Genomic DNA, 23,951 nt, shown 5'->3' on the forward strand with positions numbered 1-23,951 from the left:
TTGTCTCCCCCCTCCCTTCCCCCTGAAGCAGCTGTGCTCTGTTGCTGCTTTTCCTGCCTGCAGTGTCTTCTCTGAAAGATCATATAACCTGGACAGGCATCTGAAGAAAACTCCTCCGTGTGCTGTTTTCCACTCAGAGCAGTTTACCTGGTGACTTCTGGCAGAAGTTATTCCACATGGACTACTTCGTTTTCTGCAGTCAGGTCAGCGCAGCCTGCCCTTGCTTTCATGTGCCTAAACTGGGTTTTGGAAGCTGTTTTAGCGGTGTTAAACAGGAGCTGGACCCTGGCGCGGAGGAGACTAGACACACGAGGAGAAAGGCCGGGAAGGATCACCTGCACTTTTAAAACGGCCCTTACCTTTGTGCCTTACCTGCGGGTCGCTCATTCTGCGCGGGCTTAGCCGCGCCCGGGCGTGCGGAGGGGGGAGATGGACCCGTCCGGCTGTAGCTGTAACGGCCCGGGGGCGGCAGGAGCCTCGCGCGCTCTCCACACCCCGGCGGCCGCGCGGCCGCCGCTCTGCGCATGCGCGGCCCTCCGCGGCCCCGCCCGGCGGCGGGAGGACTGGGCCCGCACCATAGAGGAGGAGCGGCAGGCTGCCGGCCTCTCTAGGCGCCTGCCGGAAGAGCCCGCGGCTGGGCTGGGCTGCTGCGGTCGGGCCGAGGCGGGGAGCGCGGCGGCGGCGGCGGCGGGGGGGGCCGCACCATGGCGGGGACGGCGCTGAAGCGGCTGATGGCTGAGTACAAGCGTGAGTGCGGCCAGGGAGCTCGGCGGCGCCGGGCTGCTCTCGCGAGACTCGGGCTGCGCCGCGACGCCCCGGCTCCGGGAGTCGGGGGAGCGGCGGGGGCCGGGCCGGGCTGCCCCCTGCCGGCGGCGCCCTGGGCGCGGGGGCGGCTGGGGGGCCGAGACCGTCCGGGGGATGCTATGGGGGGGGGGGGGGAGGCAGCCCTGGGGGCTTGGCTGGGTGTGGGGAGTGGCTGGGGGGCAGCAGCAATGCCGGCGAGGGTGGCTGCGGAGCGGGAGCAGCCCGGGGGGTGTTGGGGGGCAGGAGCACCCCTGGGGGTGACTGTGGGGCAGGAGGGAGTGTCTGTGGGGTGGGGGACCGCCGAGGTATAGCAGCCCTGGGGGGTGGCTGAGAGGCAGGGGCAGCTCTGGGGGGGCTGCTGTGGGGTGGGGGCGGCCTTGGGTGGGGGCAGGGGCACCCCTTGCGTTTAGCTGTGCGTTGGCGGGTGGCTGTGAGGTGAGGGCAGCCCTTGCGCCAGGCTGTGGGGCAGGGGCAGCCCCGGGGGGTGGCTGTGGGGAGCGGAGGGGAGGACTGGGGGAGGACAACCCAGGGTGGGGGGATGGCTGGAGGGATGGAGACAGCCCTGTGGGGTGAGGGCAGCACCAAAGGGTAGTGCTGGGCCCTGGACCTCCTCAGTCACGGCCCCAACCTCCCTGCTGCTGCTCCTGGCCTGATCCTTTTTCAGACCAAAAGGGAATGGCGTGCAGGGCCTCCCTCCCGAACCCGGGCAGGTTTGGGGACCTGGCTATGGAGGAGCAGGCGGTGAAGCACAGGTGAAGCAGAGAGCTGGGCAGGGCTGTGGTTGGGCTGAGCCGGGCACAGGCCCCGTCTGTCCGGCAGCCCGGGGGGCACCTCGCTGTGCCGGCCAATGCTTTGCCAGCCTCCTGTCAGCTGCCCTGCTGGATCAGCAGAGCTCTGCCTGCAGCCTTCATACAGATGCCGCGGTGGGGTAGGGGGACTAGATAGTGCTGAGATCTCCGAAAAGTGTGTGTGAAAGAGGGAAGTGAAGAAGGAATAAAACGACTTTCTTCTTTGAGGGTTTTTTTTTTTGGTGTTTTCAGCCACGTGCAAGTTGTTCTCGCTGTTACCTGTTTCTGCAAATTGCAGGCATGCGTGGGAGACTACCCCAAGCAATGAATCTGTGTGTGAACGCCAGTGCCAACGCAGCGTGTTTGGCTTGGCTGGCATATGTATTAGCTGTTTAAGCTATGAAACTGAGAGGTAGTTTGTGCACAGTTGACATGTGCCCGGAATTTCTTGGTATAGGGAGCTTAGTCATGGTGGAGGTCTGGAAATCCTGGGCAAGTAGCCAAATTCTCTTATTTTTGCCAAGTCGTGTTTTCCAGGTGGAACTATATGCAGCCGGGAAAGCCTCTGTCGCATAGTTTTGTTACCCGAGAGATAATTAGATGCTTGGTCGAGAGCTTAATGGAATTGCTGCAGTTAGGAAAAGCATTTAAGCTGGAATTCAGTGATGAATAACATAGACTTGTTTGTTTGTTAAAAGTCTGTTTGAGATGTGACTTGCTGATACAGCCCCGGTTGGAGAAATTTGCTGTGCCAAGTGCCTGATATTCTTCCTGCCAATCCCACCAGAGGGAGCAATAAGGCTGTTTCATTTTGCTGCTTCCATGGGGACTGTACCACTACTGGGGCACATCCGATTTCTGCAAGGCCGGTACGAATAATCTCCTTACGTGTGTGCTCGCAAAGTGTCTGAAGGTGACTTCCTTTTGCAAGAAGGGCAGTTCTTTTTTGTTTACCTAGTTGTTTTCAGTTTTTGAAATTATGGCTTTTATACAAGGCTAGAAGGCAGAACAGAAAAGAAGAAAAACCAGGTTGTGAGGTAGTGTCTTTGCTAGGTGAAAGATGGCATTTGGCTGTGCAGATTGGTCTCCTGCTTCATGGTTCAACGAAGATTATTTTCAGGGCTTCCCAGGTTGGCCAGGGGTGAAGAATTGTTTCCCATGGTACCATCATCTGAAGGAAGAATTATCTTGAGTCTGTGTAAGACAGCAGGGTAATTTTCTAGGTGCGTGCTTCCTGACACAGCGTCGTGGGTATTCACAGCCCGTTCTGCAGCGCACGTCTCTGAAGTTACCAGCACACAGGCGTCTGTGGGGGCCGGGGCCGGCATGGGACCACAGCCACACGGACTGCTGTTGCTCGTGGGAGTGAGCAAGCCCCGTTGGTGTCACTGCACGGGTTAAGCTTGTGCTGACGCTGCGTCCTAGAAACCAGCATTTTTCTATCACCATCCAGAAGCACTGAAAGCCAGCAGCAAAAAGACCTGGCCCTGCTTTTATCGCTTCTCTTCAGTAAACCTCCTCTGTCCTCAAAAGCATTTTTGATCCTCTGTCGTTGAGCAGCTCTGAGGTCTTATTGGAATGTCTCATATGAATGAATTGTTCAGGGATGCAGCACCAGAAAGAATTGGACTTAATTTTAGAGGCAGGCATTATATGAATCATCCCTGAATAGTTGCTGGTGTAACTCTTATCATCAACTGATATGACATCTCGGTTGTGATCTTGTTTTATGATTTCCCAACTTTTATCAAATACACTGCTACGAAAAATGAATGTAACCCACGATGACTAACTGTACAATACTTCTGGAGACTTGAGTTAGGGAAGGAGAGTAAACCTAAATTTTCAGTTTCTGCTGCTGTCTGGAATACCCTGTGTTATGTGTGCAATTCTAGGATTACGTTACGTTCTTTTAATGGGTGTTTTGTCAAACTGTGCTACAAAACACAGAATCAAGCCTGAAGTATAACCCTTTCTTAGTATGCTACAAAAGACCAGTTGTAGCTCTTTAGGAGTTGTTCTATCTTGTAGAGATTTTCAGGGAAAATATTTTGAAAAACTAAAAATGTTTTCTAGTCTTAATTAGATAATTCTGCTACCTCTTTTTGCTTATTTTTTGTACACTAATTACAAGGCAACAGGGCCATAGACTGAGACTTGGCTTTGCACGACCTTTCAGCTGCCTTCCTCGAGACGCTGGTTCCTTGTGCTGACGTACGTATAGCGTAGCCAGTGGCGAAGGGGCGCGGGGAAACTGAGCCAGCTTAAAATGACCCCTTCCTGCCTGCCTCACATGTTGGATGAAATTTGTGCTCTGTTTCACCCCGCAGCTTCACAAAAGGTTTCGCCTGCAGAGGAGACAGCTTCAGGCAAGGGAGGGAGTTGCTTCCTTTGACAGCCTTGCTAATCGGTTGGTTTAAAGTGTATGTGAAACTTCAGCCCGAGATTAAGCAACATCAGTGTTGGAGAAGACTTTAAAAACAGATATGTTTACACATATATATATGTGTTTGTATGCGCGCACATGTGTCCCCACAATTATTTTCTTTAATTTTTTTCTTTCTCTCCTTCCTTACTGCTTCCTTTTAGTTTTTCCTAGTTGTGACAGAAATATGTTGGCAATCAGTGCCTTGCTGATAGGTGTATTTTGATTATTTTGATTACTGGTTCTCTAATTCTTTCCTTACTTATTTGTTTTTAGTTTTGACCTTTGATTTTCTGTGTGTGTGTGTCTGTGTCTGTGTTTACATCTGTTTATTCTTAACTTCTGTGAAAGGTGCTTTATTTTATGAGGAATTTCAACCTGTCGGAGCCCAAATGTATTATTTCCTTTGGGGAGATGCTGTGAAATCACTCTATTTTCTGTTCCTTGTGGAGAAGGAAAGGAAGATGGCTAAAAGGCTGTGGGTACCAGAGGAGATAGATCAATTTTTTGTCCTTGTTTAGATCATTATTCACGTTTTTGGAGTGTGTTGATTTTTTGCTGTCTCATACCTATTTTTATACACTGCCAGAACTACTTTAGATAAAGCGTCCATGAAAATAAGAAACCCAGACTTAACTCCTGTAGGGCATATATTTTAGTTATTAATTCTAGATTTAGAATAATTAATAGTGTTAAAATCTGAAATTAGTCTCTCAATAGGAGCTTATGCTTACGAGACTTAAGAGATGGAAACCCTCCTTTTACCTTTGCCGCTGACTTGTTGCATTACCTTGAAGGCATCTTGTCCCTCAATAGATTTTTAAAACATGAAATGCAAATACTTTGAAAACATTAAGTCGAATTTATAGATATGCAAGAATTACAGTTCTGTGCACTATATAGAAAAATATTTCCTTTCTGCTACAAGGAAAGAGGTGATTGAGCTGTGGCACATAGTGCTAACAGATACTGAGAGTGTGGTAGGACTAAAAGTGTCAGATTTAAGTATGGCAAAGAACAGTCAGAATTAAAAAATCACTGAGAAAGCACGGACACCTTCCTTCTACAGAGCAAAACCTGCTGCTTCAGTCAGTGCTTCCTGTTCCTATCATTTGGAGAGGGTTTGTGTGGAGCTAGAGGAAAGCTCCGGCTGGATGGAGGGTGATTAGCTCCTCTCTTTCGGGGAAAAAAAAGTGGTGCAAGTTTATAGTAGGACTCTGCAGTTGTCACTGGTAACCCACTGCTTCGAAAATGCTCTTTTTTTTTTTTTTTTTTCCTAAGCAGAGCATTTAGGAAATCTCTCTGAAATTCAACACCAAATAAAGTAAATCATGAAGTCTATGAAAGCAGGCTGTAAAAAATTGGATTTAAAACAGAGGGTTCGCTTACAAATGCTAATTTCCATGAACAGAGTGCACAGCTGAGCCAGTTTTTTGCAGTCGGCTCCAGCAGACCGAGCCTGTGCAGAGCAGGCTGGTTCAGTGAGCTGGTCAGCGGTTTTCCTGTGGCTTTTTCTGCTGAAGCATTTATCCCTTTGCCTATATGGTTGCTAGGTCAGATGTGAGTGACGCAGCAGGAGTGCCTAGCTGAGGATGGAGGGGAGCACTCCCCTGTGCTTTTGGAGGGCTGCCCCACACTTCTGTGTAAGGTCACGTTACCTTAGGTATCATTGTCCGTTCTGACAATGAGATGCTAAGTCAGAGAAGAGGGAATAAAACTGGGAATTTCATGCAGAGTAGGAAGAAAAAGACTCTGATTTCCAGCATCTCAGTCCAGACCCGGTCAGGTAGCGATGTGAGTGTGTGCCCCTAGTATTTCCCGAGTCTTGTGCATTTCATCACCTTGGAGATATGCCACACTGATGTCGTTTTTAGAAAGCATACTGTTGAACTTCTCTTTTAAGAATATGAGCAGTCTTTTTAACAAGAGGATGTGTTTTCAATTCTTCTCCTTTTTGCTGAGGTGTAATTGGTCTGTAATGACTCCGTAGTGAGCAATGAAATGAAAGGGAGGCATTGACTCTGTGTGCACTCAAAGCTGTCTGGAGTTCCTAATAGCAGCACTACACTTCAGTACTGTCAGTTCTCCATTTCGCTCAGGCTCAGTGTAAAAGCAAAGCTTTACTTTGAAGTCTAGCTCCTGACTTACAGGCTGAGGCTTCATTGAGTTTGGGTTTGGAAGCAAATCCCCTGATGATGTGCAGCAAAACCATCCTGCAAACCAAACGAGATGCCTTATGGAGGATGTGGAACTGGAAGCTCTGCTCCAAATGCTCTGCAGTGCTTAACAGAGACCTTGTTCAAAATCCCCGCGGGCTCCTCCAGCACGCACCTAACACACACGTCTGAGTAGAAAGCTCTGCAGCCCCCAAATTCCCGGTGACACCCCGAAGTGGTTCTCGTCTCGTTTATACATGGCCTAGTGCGTTATCTGCCTTCCTCTCTCCAACTGCAGCTCTTCCTCGTGCCTCTGTTGCTCCTTTGTGTTCCACAGAGACTTTTCTTGTCGCGATAACTTTTTCCTTTACCTCTTTCAAACACCTTTTTTTTTAAGATCCCTCTTCTGGCTTCCCATTTGAACCTTTGTCCATATTGTCTGCTGGTCCTTCAGCCTCTCAGAGGTCCCTGAGAGGGCATTGCTGCTGACAGGCTTGTTCCATGAGAAGCCTGAAAGCTTGCCTGGTGGTAGGGTAATCAAAGGGTGGTATCAGGAGGCTGTCAATCCAGTGGATCCTGTTGGTTGTAACACTGGTGATTAGTGCTGTGTAAAATTCAAGCATGGGAAGGTGGTGGCACAAACAGATTAACCTCCTGGTGGTACCCGGTGGGGGAGGTGTGGTGCTCTGTAGGATGCTCCCTTGATCCTTGTGGGGTCCCAAAGTCTCAGGTGAGCATGACAGAGTTGTGCCAGCTCGTGGCAGGAGGGCCTTTCCAGTGCCCCCCATGTCTGAAAGCTCAGTTCCAGTTGTCCCAAGGATCATGAGGTTCCACTCACTGAAAACTGAGGTTTTTCTCCTAGATCTACAGTCACTAGCCAACCATGGGCAAGGAGCTGCAGCACCAAGGACTCCTGCAAAGTCTTGCTGTTGGTCTTGCTCCTTGGAGAAGAGGGCATCTGAGGAGGTGGTTCTCAGTTTGTTTAGGCCATCTTTCCAGAATAACTGTTGTAGCTTCAGGATCCCCTCTCATTTTCCCCTACAGCACCTTGTGGCAGATGTTATCCAAGCTCAGCATGGGCAGAGAGGTCAGGCAGCTGGTCCTGGGTGTTGCTCAGAAATGGCACAAGCAGGAACGGAGATTAAGTGTCAGAGTGGGAGGCGTTTAGGCGATGGTGGCTGACGTGCTGCTGTCATGAGTGAGACAGGTCAGAGGACAGCATGGCATGGCATGGCACTTCCTACCGGGGAACAGCTTTCCTTGAGAAAGCTTTAAACCATGCATGTAGTGGGGACTTTCAGTCCAGAAGGTTAAACTAAAACTGACATGATGTTAACCTCCTGGACCGGGTGTAGTGGAGAAGCGAGGACTATTAGATCTGCTGATCTGCTCCTGTTACGCTGTATTACTTGCTAAGAAGTTGTAGAGGGACTGGATGATGGAAGAGCCTGGGAACGGAGTAGGAAGCTCTTTGGCCCTAGCTGACTTGCTAAAATCTTCCTGCAGTGAAAGGATAAAACAAATGCTCTGATCACGTGCCTGTTGTTGCTTGCTTAAAAAAATTGGAATGAATTCACCTCAACCTTCCTTGAAAATTGCCTTGTTTTGACTTCTATTTTGGAAGCTCTGGTGAGACTAAAGTAGCTAATACCTTGCCAGCTACTGGCAGTTTGTGCTTTGTAGCTCTTGAAAGCTGTGCTTGCAGTTTGAATTGTTCTAGGCTGATCACACACAGGGTAGGATGTGACCATGCACATGTAAAAGGAGCTTTTCCTTCCTAAATGACTACATATCCTAGTAACTACTCAAAATCAGAGCTAATGTGCCCCTTTACTTCCCAGATACAGCTTTGCCTGATCGTCAAGGAAACCGCTTCTGCTTATCTTAGAGGGGAGAGATGAGCAAGGTGAGGTGGAGAATTGAACCTCCATCTGCCTAAAGACTCTTTGCTCAGTGGGATTTCACTCTTGCTTCCTATTGCCCCTGTTTTCTACAGGGGAGGGGAACTGTAAAGAAAACCCTTGGTCTAGTTTTCAGCTGCAGGCGATGAAGAGAGGATATTGTCAGGCAACAGGGAAGGCTGCTTCCTAGCTCTGCCAGTGCCGGCCCTGAAATGATGATGTTCCTTAGGCTTTCAAGTGAAATCGTGGGATGTATCAGAGGGATTATTTTATAGAGACAGCCACAAGATGGAGCAAAATAGTTCCAGGAGCTCCCAAGTGTAACATCTCCCTGTTTCTTTTTAAAAAGCATGTACGGGAAAAGCTGTTCAAGAGACCCAGCTATCCAGCTGGAAAAACCTGCTCTTTAATGTCATTATTCTCGTATTTGGGATGTGGTCTGAAACCATGATACTGAGCTTCAGTCTGTTGCTGTGCTTCTGCACTTAAATGAGGAGAGGTCTGTGCCACAGTTAATTGCGATCTGAGTGAACTGAAGAGTTTTGCTCACTCTCCTGTCAGCGTATCTCGGTGCTTTCTAAAACCAAAATCACTTAACTGTTTTGGGAGAAGAAGCTGCGTGCTGTTTTGTGCAGCGTTACCCGCAGTTTTCATTTGTAACCAAATCAGAGGTAGGGTGAGCGTCTCACTCGTTGGTTCCTGACTCCCTTCGTTTTCCCTGGCTATGTGTTCACGCTTGTTTACACGGATGGGAGTGTGCGTGGTGTTTTCTGCGGTTGCTTTTTGTGTGTTTTGGGTCACTACCCGTCCACAGGCGATCGATTGGGAAACGCTGTTCCACATAAGCGCTCTGAGCCCTTACTTACATTGGCCTAATTGCTGTCACCTCCTCTGACCTGACACCGCTGGACCTCTGCCCGCTCGCACCCAGCCCGCGGGCTGCCCTGCCTCCAGCTCGGAGCTCACTGGTGTTCGGCCCCCAAATCTTTGGTGTGCCTGTGCCCAGCTGAACTTCGCCTTCCGAACGCTACCGCCTCAAGTGACTCCAGAGAGCGGCAGGAAGGAAAGTTGGTCGTCGTTACCGTAGATAGTGGGGAAAAAAATAGTCTTTATTTCATCTGCACGCAGGATGCTGTGCTTCAGCAGGCTTGGAGGGAGGTGCTGATGCTGAAGCTGGCGATAGCTGATGATTTGGGAATTGTATCAGCTTCCCACAGAAACTGAGGGTTGGTTAATGGAAACTTGCTGTGCGCGGTCACGACTGCTTTGTTTGTTTGGTCTCTTTTTTTCTTGCGTTTTCCAAGCCACGCGGAGGGAGTCAGATTAGATCCAAGAAGTGCAGGTGCTTGTCAAATCTCTTACTTCTTCTCCTCCACCTTTTTGTGTTGCATTTCGTATTTTGCGTTAAGGTGCTGTCAAGGATGAATCAATGCAAAGTGCTTACAGGGATACAAATCTCTTTCTCTCCAGGTTGTTGAGGTTGTGCCTCCAGATGCCACGCATTTCCCGTGCTTGTGCAACTGTGCAAAGTTGCTCTTGCCTTCCTCCCAGTTTCAAATTGTTGCCCCCGGAAAACTCATTTTGAGAGCCTGAAAAATCACAAGACCCCAAATAATTTTGTTTAGAAACTTAAGTGTTGCATGAAAAAGTTAAATTGTCAGCAGTGAGAAATCAGGCCTTCTGGTCGTGAAATCTTGCCCGGTGAAGCAAGGTAGAGCATTCTGCGCACAGTGTTCTCGAGCTTTCCTCCATGGGCCTCTGCTCCGGGAGCCTCAGAGCTGAGCTGCGGCGATCCAGCTGCCGGCTGAAATGTTCAGACTTGGAGGTGCCTATATTAACCTTTCCCATGTTTTTCTTTTTACAGAACTAACCTTGAATCCACCAGAAGGGATAGTAGCAGGTGAGGAACAGAGCAGAGTTTGTGCACTGTGGAGTTGTAGCCTTACCTGCCGGTAGCTTTAAATGTTGTTTTGTTTTTTTCCTTATAGGTCCTATGAACGAAGAGAACTTCTTTGAGTGGGAAGCTCTGATTATGTGAGTTAATGGTGTTTCGTATCTGAAATCAGCACTTGTAGTCTATGGTTGGCTTTCAGGAGAACAAGAGCATAGAAAAAAAATCTTAATTCTGCATAACATCAACTTTGGCCTGCCTTTGCACGGGAACTTCTTGTCCACCCCAGACTAGGAATTATATTTGGCATTTAAACAGTGACAGGGGCATTACAGAGCTTGAGTATAGCTGTTGTAATAAGAAACATTTGGCATGTGTAACTCTCAGACTTTACAGGAATCACCATTTGGGCTCCATTGAATTATGTTATACATACGAACGCTGTAGGAAACAATAAATTGTTTGTAGATTACACAGACTTGTTGGGAACATTGCTTACCTGCAAATACAGGGTAGGTTTTCTCATCTTCTAATTAGAACAAAATATACAGCTTACCTGTGATAGGAGGAAAAAAAATCAATGTCTAAAATTAGTTTATTTATTCAGATTTCTTCTAGAAAAATGAAAGGGGATAGATCTGACAAAGCATTCAAACTTAAAAAAAAAATTCTTTAAAATCTTTTAAGTTATTCAAACTTCATGAATCAGTTGATGTTGAAAAGAGATTGTCCAGTGCACTGGTTCCACATAGAAAGCTCTGGATCACTAGCTGTTGTATTTTGGAGGGTTGGCAGAGACTTTTTTACAAAGCCTTTTCCTACTCCTGAGCTGATGACTACAGTTGTTCGCAGCAAGATTTAACTTGAAAGGAAGTAATCTTCTGGACAGTCGTCTTGTCCGACATCTTACAGGTCTCTTTCAGTTAACTTGCTTATAATGTGCTTTTCCTTGGGAATTTTGAATGTATGAAAAAGCTAGTGATTTCTTACAAATTGAAGTTCTGAATCAGTGTGGGGGAAAAAAAGGAGACCATTGTCACTCAGTTTCGACAATTTATACAAATGCCACAGCGTTATGGGTTCAAGAAGCTCCAGACTGCTAAGTTTATCTTGAAGCTGATCTGTTAGAGTTAATTGAGGCTCTCATTTGGAAATTCTCTTTCAAGTATTCTGTGGTAAAAAGTGGTGGTTTACTTTCCTTTAGTCAGGGCCAGGTGGTCCCTGTAGCAGCCCCTGAGGACCCTGGCAGAGGATAGAGCTGGGAGCAGGCTGTAGCTGTTGCCCTGTTCGGGCTATATCTGCTGTGGTCTAGGAGGATGTTCTGCTCAGCCAGTAGTGCTGAATTACCTGATTCTTGATTATTGTACATGGAAGAACTTTCCTAGCTTGGTTTCGTTGGTAAAGTGTGTTATCTAAGGGCGAAGGATGAGCTTTCAGACTCTATGTGGTAGAAGGATAATGGTTTAAATGCTAGAACTCTTGTCTTTTGGGAGCAGGCACACAGACAGTTCAGGAGCATCAGCATATCCCCTGCTCCACACACGCTGGCTGTATGGGTGAGCTTGCTGTATGGCAAGCGTGAAGCTCTGAGTTACTTTAGGCCACGGTTAAAGGAGATCTGGATTACCAATATTTGTTTGCTGAGTGGGTGTTAAGAGTTTGTAAATGCCTCTGCTGATATGCAGCAGTTTATGCTATCATAATCAGGTCCTATGTCCGAATTCTTTGCTCTGTGAGAGTACTGTCATTTCAAGAGTATCTTTGGGTGGCTGTGACTTCCAGGTAGTTCTGTCTCCTGAAGATAAACACTTAACATAGAAATAGGTAGGTAGTTGTCCAACACCAAAGATATTGGCTGCAATGTCTAATGCTTTCTCTTCTTGCTGTAAGTGGGGTAGTTACCACTTTTTAAAGCATGACCTTCGTAATGAATGGCATCTCAGTTCAGAAAGCTGTGCATTGCTTTGAGTTTAGGAGTCGCAATGGATTTAATGCATTTTTTTGGAATGTGGAAGGAAGTTCTTGTCTATCAATACTTTCTCATAGCAGAGATTTTGTGGTTGATTAGAGCTTTCATGGAGGACACACAGAAGTACTTTTATATTTAATTCATTACATAGAAAACATTTTTTCCCAGGTTTGCCATAACAAAAACTTAAACAACAGAGGAGCAGCTTGCAAACTTGAAAGCCCTTTAAAGTGCTGAGTGTTGAGCTTGAGGTCTTTGTCAGTGCAAACTGAGGGGTGGAGGTGCTTTAGTTTTGGTTTCTGTATTGTGTGTGTGTATGTGTGTCATAATAAAATTATATTTTAACATCTGCTAAATTTTGAAGCTGTGGTACAATAGCAACATGTTTACCCTAAACATGTTTGGTTACTTTCATCCCTTTACAAAACTCTATTAATAAAAATGTTTGAGTACATTGGGAGAGCAAGCTAAATAACTTGTTTGTATTTGGCTGTGATAATCTTCTTGAATGTTTTGTAGTCCTAAATGTACTGTGTGAGATTCTGGGAATGAAACAGAAGTACAGATGAGGAAATTAAAGCAAAATTGGCCTCAGATTTGAGATGGATGAAGCATAAAAGATAAGTAAGGAGCATATTAAAGAAACAGAGAACAGAACACTTTTTTTTCTTCTCTACCCCTGATTTGTGTAAAGCACATATAATCTCAAATAAATAAGAAAAAATTGGACCTAAGAGAGAGAAGTCCAAGATATTATCCATTTATCAATCCAGAGGTGGGCTGGGTAATGTTACAGATTAAGGTAAGAGCTTGGCTTAGAGATAAAATAATCTCTTTTAAAATAATAATAATAATGATATTAATAATAATAATTTGTATTTCCGATGTTCTTGCCTGCAGCAGTACTGCTGGATAGTGCATAAGTGTTAAGGTTGTATTGACATCCATGCATGATAGAACAGTTCTTATACTCCCAGTGTGTATTTGCCTAGATCCAGAAGTGAAAATGCAATGTGATGGTAGTCTTTTTAAATCATGAGCCTGATGAAAAATGCACCCTTTTGATAAGGCATCTAACAGAAGATGAATAAGTGTATTTGTGAAAGCCAGGTCTTTGCGACAGGATGATTTGGTCATGATAATAAATAGTCCCAAATGTCAAGAGAGTTCATCGAAGTACTGCTTAATTCCTTAGCACTGTGTGGGGTCCCACAGCCTGCATTGTGTTGTGCAAGCTCATGAATTTAGCATTCGAAGTCCAAGTGGTTTTGTCCCCTTTGGTCAGGCTTATGAACTTCAAAAGTGTTGGCTCATGCAAGTGTGTGTTGCTATTAAAGTTTATCCCCAAAAGACATAAAAACACATGATTGTTAAGAGTTGTATTAGCTTAAAGGTTGCTGGAAAAATAAACAGTATAAATGGAAGCCATCTTATCAAAAACCTGTCTAGAAAGGTAATTAGATCTATATATAGGCTTATGACTTCTGTTTTGTTTAGCATGGAATTCCCCTTTTTGGCATCTGATGACTGTGGGTTTTGGTCTTTTTCCAGCTTCTTTTACAAATAAGAAGCCATTTACAAACATATTGAAGGTATGATTATAGAATTAACTGTCCTTATTAATTCGCTTCTCCCTCCTATTTTGGTAGACACCTGCCATCCTTTTCTTCCCCCACCTTCATAATTAATATCTAGCCCATGGAGATCAGAATTTCTCGTCTCCATGTTATGTTACGTGTCTACAGAGTTCTTCATAACATGATTTTCTCTGCATTCAAGTTCAGCAGCCTTATAAGTAGCACTGACAGTACGGGAATAAAGTAACCTTTGGTTAGCTTCCTACGTTCATATAGATGTCCTTGTCGTAGTCTCTTGGAACAATAAAGAATATGAAAGCAACAAATACGTGAACAGGAAAAAAAGTTTGACGAAAGCACTGTTCACAGGAACTGGGTCCGAATGTACTCTGAATGTGTCAGTACCCACTGCTTAACATTTTCCCTACCCTCACCTGACTGTTACTCTCTCAGTTCCTGCTGCTTCCGAATGGTTTGTGTGGTATTGCCATTTGTAGGTGAACATTTGTGGTGGTTGGGAGGACTATTCCCAGACTACGGAAACCTACAAATTTCTTTGTGATCCTTTAGGCTGAAAAGGATTAAATGAAGTAAATGTTAATTGTGAAGGACTGTTTGGATGCTGTCCTGGGCTTTGTGCAAAACCTCAGCATCTCTCACATATGGTTAGTAAACAGCCTGATTGCCTACCAAGTCATTTATAATGCCACACATATAATGGCTAGAGGAGAAATGACGTCCGCTCCTCAGTGCTTTATTTAAGTTTGTAGAGTAGCATCATGTGGGGAAAAAGATGCAAAGACTGCCTGCTTTGCAGACTGTAGAGAGTCTTAGATTGAGCAGCCTTAGGACAAGGTATTTCTTACAGAGTTAATGCCACAAGCATCTGGAGAGTGAGTGCCTTCCATGTGCTAAGCATTAGTGATAACAAGTGATTTCTCTTTTGGGGGTGTGGAAACTTTGCTTAAGGTAATGCTTGCTTAATTTACTGGACTGTTGGCTCAGTGCTGTTTGCTCAGTGGGAAGGTTTCACTTCTGCACCGTCTGGGTTTTTCTTGGAGGAATCCTCATCAGATTCTCAATACCCTGGGCTCCAACTAGCAACTCAGATGAGATCATAGCATAAGGCATCAAGGCTTTGAAAATCTGAAGTACTTTGAAATCTCTACAGAACAGGTGGTGCAGTTACAAAAGGTGCTGTGCTCTTTACCTTTCTGGCCCTGGTGATATCCTATTTGAATTGAAAGGAATGCTGTCAAGTTTAAATTTTGTGCCCTTCCAAGTGTTTTGTAGTTGCAGATGCTGTTTTGGATTAACTTTAATAATTTCTTTGAACTTGATCCCTGCAGTAATGAATGGCTAAAACAAAAGCAGTTTCCACACTTAATATAGGGCCTAAAAATGGAGCATGTTGGGTTAACATATCTGACAGAAGAGCCCTTAAGGCTTGTGTTTGCTCTCAAAAGAGAACATTAGACACCCACCAGCTTTTCAATGTGTGTATGTACATATTCTTAGAAGTTCAACAATAAGCCTTTAAAATGCAGCTGGAATTAAAATGCTTATGAAAAAAATGCATTGAGTTTACTCTCAGATGCAGAATTGAATCCTGAATAAATAGGGGAAAGACTAGAAAGGGGACAAAAATAGTTGGGATGGTTTAGCTTTGATTCTTGCCATACAGTGATGCATTTCTCTGATCCTGCATGCAAATGCCAATATTCAGGTTTAAAATGCTTGTTACTTGTATTTATGATTCTCTGAGATCTACCAGCTGAGTCTGTCGAGTCCCAGGATTTAACAGGGTGAGCCTCTTCGGGCTTTAGGTTTTATTGGTCTCAACTTTCTTTTTCTTTAGGTTGTTGATGCAGTCTTAACTCTAAGGAATCTTTGACCATTTGCCTTAGAAATTTTATGTCCTTTCTGGCATGGAGACTGTGTTTGTGGATTGGGAGGTGGAAGTATGTATATATTTTTAAGCTTTATTTCCCAGACAATATATCCCTTGTTTGAAGAGCTTTCTGCTGAATACATGAGGTTTACGTTGGATAAGATTTTTGGTGATGAAGCTTGTTTCCTGATCTTTCCAATCAGGGGAGATGATGTTTATTTTATAACTTCCAAATGGTTCATCAGGTTTGAATAAATCGTGTCAAATAAACTCTTTCGCTCATCTTCCAAATATGTTTTGTGTAGAGAGGGTAAAATAACTGTCTTTATAGTCTCACTTGATTGAGCTTTGAACTAGACAACGAACACGAAAGACACTGTTTCTACAGGAACCCTGACGAAGCCATTTGCTCTCAGTGTGCATTTGAGGGAGTGAAAACTAAATACCTGAAGCTTGTCAAGAAACATGTTTGTCCTATATCTAGCAATTATAGCCCGAGTTGTGTTTTTATTTTTACAAAACATTGCTGTATTTTTTTGCATCAGATAGTGATAAGTGTTTGTGTGGTTATGCTCCATACTGGCAGTTTGAATCTTCTTAGCTCAATTAGATGACTCCTTGCCTAATCCTTGTTTTTTAAATTATTTTTGAGCTGCAGTATTTGACATCTCTGTCTATGCAGCATTACAGTATCTTCAAAGACAAAGGAGTTTCACACCTGCCTGTGTTTTCCCTTAACGTGCAGACTCTCAAATCCTGGAACATGCCTTGGAGCCAGATACTCCAATTATATTCAAACACACCCTGCTAATTAAGCAGTGTTGTGACCTTCCTAGTAATTTAGTGTGCAAGCTTTGATTTCCCCCTTCCCCACCCCATATTTGGAGTTAAGTTTACGAGGTGTAGGGTAAGAGTGTGTTAACTCTTTGTTTTCTTGAGAAGACGATGATGATATGGCCCAAACCTAAGATGTCTCATTAGACAAGAATTTGGGTGAAAGAACTATTTAAAACTCTGATGAATAACTTTTTATCTGTTTCTAGGGGTCCTGAAGACACCTGTTTTGAGTACGGTGTTTTCCCTGCTATTCTGAGCTTTCCACTCGACTATCCGCTAAGTCCTCCGAAGATGAGGTTCACGTGTGAGATGTTCCATCCAAACAGTAAGTTTGATTCAGCAGGATATTTGAGGGGGAGTGGGTTGCTTTTACACCATAAAGAAACAACTTTTGCAGCAGGACAGCTGGTATTGCTTGCTAAGAGTGGTTCATTTCCTTTCAGACCTTGAGTATGCCACAGGAGTGTTTAGCCATCCAGCAGTTTTGCTCTGTCTCAGGGTCATGCTCTCTCTATCATGTTAGTCTTCATATATCTTTTGATCATAAACAGTCTAATAAAGACCCCAGCAATGTGACTGCCTTTTCAGATCATTCCAGGAATTGCAAAAATGGTCCAAACATAAATGTTTTGTACATGACATGAGATTTTGTAAAATGATAGAGTCAGGGTAGGCTCTTCTCTGTGTTCCTCTGTGACTGGTGTTTAAGTAGTTCAGTGTTATTTTAACAAGTGAAAATCTGTTCATGTTGACTAAAGTTTGGATGCAGCTTTACTTAGCAGCATGGCTTTTTCCCGTTAGATCAGGGGTTTAGTGACACCTCTGATGTGATCTTTCTGAAATACAGAGTGCTCTGTCCAAACAGCTGACAGATTTGTAGGCCTTTAAGATTTTATTGGCCTTTTCTCTGCAATTCCAGTGATGACAATATCTCAACTGTATTATCTTAAGGCTTTTGAGTGGAAGAAATTAAAGTAATGATGAGTGTAGCTAACAAGTTTGAGCTTTGAACAGATAAAAACCCCTAGATCCCCCTTTACAACCCAGAGCTCTCTTTTCTGGCGTAGGCCTTGGCGGCGTCCTTTGTAAAGTTGTTACTTATTGCATCTGTTAAATCCACACTGACTGTGTAAAAATTGTTTATCATCATCTAGATTTGATGGGCTGGAGCCATATATTAGGCTATTAGGTCTCTGCAGCCTACAAGCAATAAAAGGAAAATCCTGCCCTCTTGCCTAGTGTTTCCTTCCAAGCTGACATTCCTGCACTTGCGTAACACAAATTTTCATCTCAGTTGGGAATCTATTTATTTCATCCGATTCCAAGGAATTTTGCACTTTCTTGAGATTCCTCTGTTTTTCTCTTCTCAAAACACCACTGACACAGATTCTTGCCCATTTAATCCACGAACAAGCCCATCTTTCCGTTCTCCTCTGGGGGGCACATCTGCACTGTGCAGTGTAGAACCGTGCAAAACTGCCCAAGGCAGTTTAGCATCACCTGTGTCGCTCTGATGTCTACAGCAGTGCAGCTTGGCACCTGGAAGTGGTGTGGCCACACCAGCACATTGCTTCAGCTGGGCTCTTTCACCCAAACTTGTTGGCAGTACCGATCTCCACGAGCAAATCCATGCGCATGCAATACTCTACTCTGCTTGTCCTGGGCTTGGCTGGAAGATCTCTGCTCGGAGCTGCGTTGCGTGAGCAGCCTGTGGCATTGGCAGGCAGGATGGGGTGCAGAGAAGCTCAAACTGCCTGACTGTCGTGTGTTACAGAGCATCTCTACACCTGGGCGCTTCCTCCACAGAACTGGCTGGAACATATTGGATGTTCAGCTGTCAGCTGTTTAAAGTCCCATGACTCTAGGTTGAGTTAAGGTAAATTTGAGATCATCAAAAGTAGATGCTCAAACCTTTCTTCTCGGATGAGATTGAGGTGGTCTGGTCATACCCAGAAAGGCTGTAGAAATGGCAGCCGTGCTGTGCTTTTTGCATTCCTTAAATGCTTACTCCATCTGTGAGAAATTGCAAGGAAATAGCTAAAAAAAAAAAAAAAAAAATCCGCCATGCTTTCTTGCCTTTGCAGCATTTCTGCTATGCATAGGGGAATTGAAACACCACAGTACTCTCTTCTCTTGCAATAATATGGTTTCAATGGGTGCTTTGGCTAAGATAACTTCGAAGTAGCAATTAATGAAAAGTCTTGTGTTGGCATTTAGCAACAAAATGGGAGATGTGTACTTCTTCCTGCAATCAGCCTTTTCTGTCTTATCTATGCTACTGCGATCCAACGGTTTTAAATGAGATACTGTGTAAAAACATTAGAGTAACTTACAGGTGAAATATCTTTACCAATGTGTTCCGAACTTGTGGGGGGAAATGCTGATGCAGCATGTGCTGTTTTCATCTCTTCCAGCTATGGCTAGAGCAGCTCCAATCCCCAGCCTGGGGCTGCAGGAGGGGGTGTAAATATAATAAAAGTCTTTCAGAAAACTTACGTGTTCCCGACTTGTACAGACATTAGCTGGGTGAACGGAAGGATCTGGAAACAAGCATAACCGCTTTCAGCGGTCATTTGCTTTTTTTTTTTTTGTATTCCTGGCAACGATACAAGTTTGGTCACCAGAGAAGTAGAAACAGTGAAAGTACTAGGTAAAGTTGTAGTTGCTTGGGACACTGCTGAATTAGGCCACATTGCTAAGGCAGCGTTTTGACCTCTGTTGTCTTTCAGTGCTGCCTCTTCACGCTCTCTCTGGCCTCATTATCAAGGCAAAGGAGGCCTTTCCAGTGTGTGAGAAGACTTGCACTGATGCAGATGCTTTGCTGATGTTAAAGGTGGGAGGGGAAGACATCTGTCTCCTTAATTGATAGCTTACTTTTTTTCTGTGCACTGTAATGCAGCTGTGAGTTTTAAGCAAAAATGAAAAAGTGATGTGAACTCTCAGTAATGTTCAAATCGAAATCAGGTATTTGTAACATACCATTTTTCTCACCCCACTGCAGCTGTGCAAGTTTGCTTGGTTCTTTTTATGAACTCAATCCAGTGAAAGACTCAAATGTGCATTCAGTGCTGTATGACTGTTACCCTTTGGTTTAAGCAGGACTACTCACCTACTTGGGGTTATATCTGTGCATAAATAACTGGCTCATTACACTAAGCGACATCTCTTACTTTTTTTCTCAAGGAACCTATTTCTGATATCGAGTGGTTTGAGTACTCCTGGCAGGCTTCTGTTGGGGAAGTATGACCCTAGTTTGGCAGAACTGCCTAGAGAAAGTTTTTGCTAGATTTTTTCTCTTTCCAATTCTGTGTGCTCTTGCCTTTGGAAGAAGACATTTAAAACTGGATTTAACATCAGCTGGATGAAGGCAGAGTCAGAACATTCATCTCTGCTATGGATCTGGAGTGGTCAGGTGTTTCCTTTGAATAACAGTCAATCCTTTCTTCTTGTGCAGTTTACCCAGATGGGAGAGTTTGCATCTCTATTCTCCATGCTCCTGGCGACGATCCCATGGGATATGAGAGCAGCGCTGAGAGGTGGAGTCCTGTGCAGAGCGTTGAAAAGATCCTGTTGTCAGTCGTTAGTATGCTGGCAGGTAAGGACCGGTGCTTTATTAGGAGTAACTCAGGTAGCAGTTCTTGAGGCATAGCTAGAGCTTCTTCTTCGTGTTTGATTTGTTAAGCAGACAAAAGATGCTTAAACTCGGCTCTGCAGCAATCAGAGTTCCTAAAGCCATAATATTAATTGATTTATTAATACACCAATTCTCTGAAAATAATTGGAAAAAAATAACAAGACTGAATTAGTAAACAAGTGTTTCCAGGTTTGTGAGTGAGTACACTGCATTTCTTCAGCAGTGATTGAGTACATGGTGATGGTCACGTGGTAGGTTCTGTGGCTCAGCTGGCTCTCTGCTCCTCTGCAAAATCTGTCCTCAGGCTTTATAGCTGCTGTGATGTCTTTTCAGCTCTTAGGTCTTTTAGAGCTTTTGATTACTGCCTCTGTTGGATTTAGCTTTAGCAGCTGGAAGGTTATCAGCTGGAACTGATCAGTATGGTTAATTGGAGTCCATGGCCCCTGTGATTCACAAACCAGCTCCCTCCATTTCTGTTTGTTGGTATACCAGGCTGGGAAATGTGCTCATTCTGCCATCTCTGGTTTAGAGGAAGCCTTCTTGAGAAGAAGGGTGTGGTGAACAACTTTTTGAGTAACCTCTTAAAGGGCTTTCCCTAAATCCAGCAAGGGTTCAGATCAGATCTGTCACATACATCTCCTTGAAACTTGGGTCTTTTTCCACATTCTTGATAGAGCCACTGAACTGCCTGAGGACAGAACCGTATCCCTTATAATCAGTCTTGTGGATAAAGGTTTAGTTATCAGAAGCAACAAAGTTGAACAAGAGAAAGCAACAGATTCCTGTGTGTTGACTGTTAGCTCCAGAATAGTAAGCTACTATTGGGAGGCCACCCAGATGAACTTCTGAGCACTTCATTAGGCTGCCCGCGGCCTCCAAGAACTTGGTTTGTGGTACAACCTTACCTAGACTTATCGGCTGGGGAGTCATCTGCACTCTTGTTCTCTGACTGTGCATCTTGATTTCCCATGGCTTTTGGAGGAACTAATCCAGACCGTGAATTGTCAGCTGCTTTCCAGCTGCTGACAAACTCTCAGCTCTGGCTCTGCAGATAGTGTAAGCCTGAGCATACCAAACTGAGTGACCTACCCATCTGTCCCCTCTGATGCCTTTTAATGGCAGATTATCTGCATTGTGTCAAGAAAGACATGAGCCTACGAGGTCCACCATGAACTGGACTGTGGAGGATTCAGACTAGTGCGTGAAGCAAAATGGGTAGCGTATGTTGTATCTTAGTGACTTGTATAATAATCCTGTGACAGTTGTCCTGCTGTATGCTTCCGAGAGCCTGATAAGCCCCATGTCTCAGCTTACCTCCGTACAAAATGAAGTGTTTGAGGCATGGGGGCTTAATGCACTTTGCAAAGCACTCTGAAATCCTCAGATGAGAGATGTTGCAGAAATGAAAGGATTTTGTTTTTTCCGTAGAACAAGCTATCCAAAAGAGTGACAGAGCCTGTTTGGGTGGCCTGGTGAGGGAGGGCTTTATGTCTGGGAAGCTGCAGAAACAGAAAAAATATTTTGCAGGGAGCAGTTTGCAGTTTTAAAAACCCTCAACAACACCACTGGCAACATATCGTGTTATTCCGTGTGTGTGCTGGGACTCAGCTGCTGAAAGCATGAACAAAATAAAAGTCTTACTACTCTGCCACCTGTTTCTGACCTAAACTCTACCTTGCTGTCATATCCTCTTGTGATCAGTGAAATAACAACTGTTTGGGGGAGCGAGCGCCTGGAACTGGATTTCTTTTAAGGGTGCTTCCATGATCCCAAACAGAGGGAGTGTGCCAAAGCCATGGGAAAGTGGCTGTGCAGAGGCATTATTGAAAAAGCGAGAGGGTCCTGCTGAATTGCCTGGCTGCCCACCTGTCTTTCCATCTTTCTCGTTTCAGAGCCAAACGATGAAAGTGGAGCCAATGTAGATGCCTCCAAGATGTGGCGGGAAGACAGAGAACAATTTAACAAAATTGCCAAGCAGATTGTGCAGAAGTCACTTGGACTTTAAGCTCCCAAAGAGACTGCAATGTTTTGTATTTCTCTCCACCTGAGAAAGAGCAGTGCTCAGTGCTGGTACCAAAAAGGCAAACTTTTCAAAACTATTGGCCTAGTTCTTCTTGTTCATCCTGTGTTTACCATCTTTTTTTCTGCTTCCACTGCTTCAGAGAAGCCTCTAGTTCACTCACTAAATTGTGTGGCAAAGGGATTTATTACTAGCAAAAAATATGGGAGCAATTCTGTTTCAAAGGCTGTTTGTTGCTACCTCACTTCGTGGTATGGGAAGCTTGGAGACTTTGCAATCTAGAGCCCACTTCAGTCAATCTGCTATTCGAGAACAGAACTGTTTTAGATCATCTGCTGGAAGAATTAGTTTTACATTTGTAAAGGCAACATTGCAGCTGGAGCACCAGTAGATGGAAAATAATTCTACAGATTTTACAATGCTAGGAAAGTTAGAGATGGCATTTGCAATCAGAACTGATTTGAAGAGTTAGATTAGCAAGAGAGGCTGTAAAACAAAGATATAATCAGAATGGTTTAGTGTAGAAAGTGATTCTGCACCGTGTAAATTTAAGAGAAGATCTAGATCGTTGTTGCCAGTGACTGGCTAGTGGTCTAGAATAGGCTGGTATTCCCATATTACACTGTGAATCCATACTGAGCCTTTGAGTCAGTGTTTGCTTAGAAGTCCCCAAAGCTGCTGTATTATTCCATAAAGACACTCACTATAACCTTTGGTTGCAATTAGATGTGCAATATGCAAAGACTGGATTCTTAAACACTTTGGTCACGTCCACCGTGGGCTAGATCATCTGCATCCTGAAAATCCAGTGAGAAAGTGTTCACACTTTTGGGAATCGCCACAGGATATTGAGAACATCTAGGCACTGATGACCTTTTTCAGGTGAATGAGCAAAGACTAGCTTGATGGATTTTAAATTAACCATAACACACTTTATGATGACGGCCCTTGCGTATGTAAATTGGAGTCGGAGAAAATCTCAATTCTGCTTTCTAGAGGATGAAAAGATGCACACTTAAAACTGCAGAATACTGCAGCCGACTTGTGGTATGTACGACGGTGAGGTTTACCAGCTGCAGTGATCAGTTTGCAAAACCGCTTTGGGGCCCCTGGTGACCTTTGTGCTTTGCAAGTGAATCTTTTGTCTGGGTCCAAATCTTCTCCAGTGTATTGCAAGCAGTGGCACACATGCTGATAGCACATGGAATCAAATTTTGTTGGCTACCTGAAACTGGCTAAATTTGAGAAGGGCTTTCTTTTTCGACAAAAAGCACGCGAAGGAGTCGTACTGTGGAGAAAGCTTTACAGAGATGCTCGTGTGCGTGTGTAGAACTTACCAGTATTTGGCTCGCTATCCATGCTGCATACTCACGTGCTGCAGATCACAGTATACCATCTTTCAGTATCTCTGAAGAGTTTGTATTGCTCTAACTTGCTGAGTTTACCTCCGTGTGCAAGTAATTCTAGCTTTGGTGCAAGAGTCGGGGTGGGGGGACCCAGCATAATTTGGGAGCAGAGAGATTATGAAATAGTATTGTACCTAACTAGTATTTCAAGACCTTCAGGAAAATGTAGCATTTATGTGCAAACTGAGAGCATTTTTGAATTGGAGTAGATGGTGCGTAGCTCATGGAAGTGCTACAGCCGCTTTTGGAAACAATGCTGGGAAAAGTCTGTATGCCACATGGCTTATGACTGAATAAGCAAACATGGCAAAACTGGGCTCTTTTTAAGTGCAGAGTATTTTATTCATGTGTGCTCACTCATCCTTATTTTATGGTGGGATTTAGTCTGTATACTGAAAATAAAGAGATTATATTTTCTCCTTTCGTAAAAGTATGTATATGTGTTTCTCTGTTTTTTTTATGGGTAAACAACTAGTCAAGAGAGTCCAGTTCTGACTTGGGCCAAAGGAGTGAAGGGGTTTGTTCTAATGCAGTTAAAACACTGGGGATGCTTTGTAGGAATGGAAGAGTTGATGCAGCTGATCAGGCTTTCTAGAGAGATGTCTTGTCTCAAAAGAAAAATCACTTGATATTTCAAAGGAAAGTGTAAAAA

At 44.5% G+C, this 23,951-nt stretch overlaps 1 protein-coding gene across 4 annotated transcripts; it reads left to right on the forward strand.

Moving 5' to 3' along the window:
- Positions 1 to 60: 60 nt before the first annotated feature.
- UBE2G2 (ubiquitin conjugating enzyme E2 G2) lies at positions 61 to 23,732 on the forward strand. Of its 4 annotated transcripts, XM_064517137.1 has the most exons (8): positions 61 to 203; positions 9,939 to 9,974; positions 10,063 to 10,108; positions 15,370 to 15,472; positions 16,446 to 16,564; positions 18,969 to 19,072; positions 19,694 to 19,834; positions 21,766 to 23,732. In XM_064517137.1, exons 4-8 carry the CDS (start codon positions 15,426 to 15,428, stop codon positions 21,793 to 21,795), a joined length of 441 nt encoding a protein of 146 aa, XP_064373207.1. In that variant the 5' UTR covers positions 61 to 203; positions 9,939 to 9,974; positions 10,063 to 10,108; positions 15,370 to 15,425; the 3' UTR covers positions 21,796 to 23,732. The 4 variants fall into 4 exon arrangements, with proteins under 4 accessions (XP_064373207.1, XP_064373209.1, XP_064373206.1 ...); XM_064517139.1 differs by lacking the exon at positions 15,370 to 15,472 and having other exon boundaries at positions 65 to 203; XM_064517136.1 differs by lacking the exons at positions 61 to 203; positions 15,370 to 15,472 and adding an exon at positions 504 to 747.
- The last annotated feature ends 219 nt before the right edge of the window (positions 23,733 to 23,951 follow it).

The sequence above is a fragment of the Dromaius novaehollandiae genome, chromosome 9, assembly GCF_036370855.1.
Source record: "Dromaius novaehollandiae isolate bDroNov1 chromosome 9, bDroNov1.hap1, whole genome shotgun sequence".
Classification (NCBI taxonomy): Eukaryota; Metazoa; Chordata; class Aves; order Casuariiformes; family Dromaiidae; genus Dromaius; species Dromaius novaehollandiae.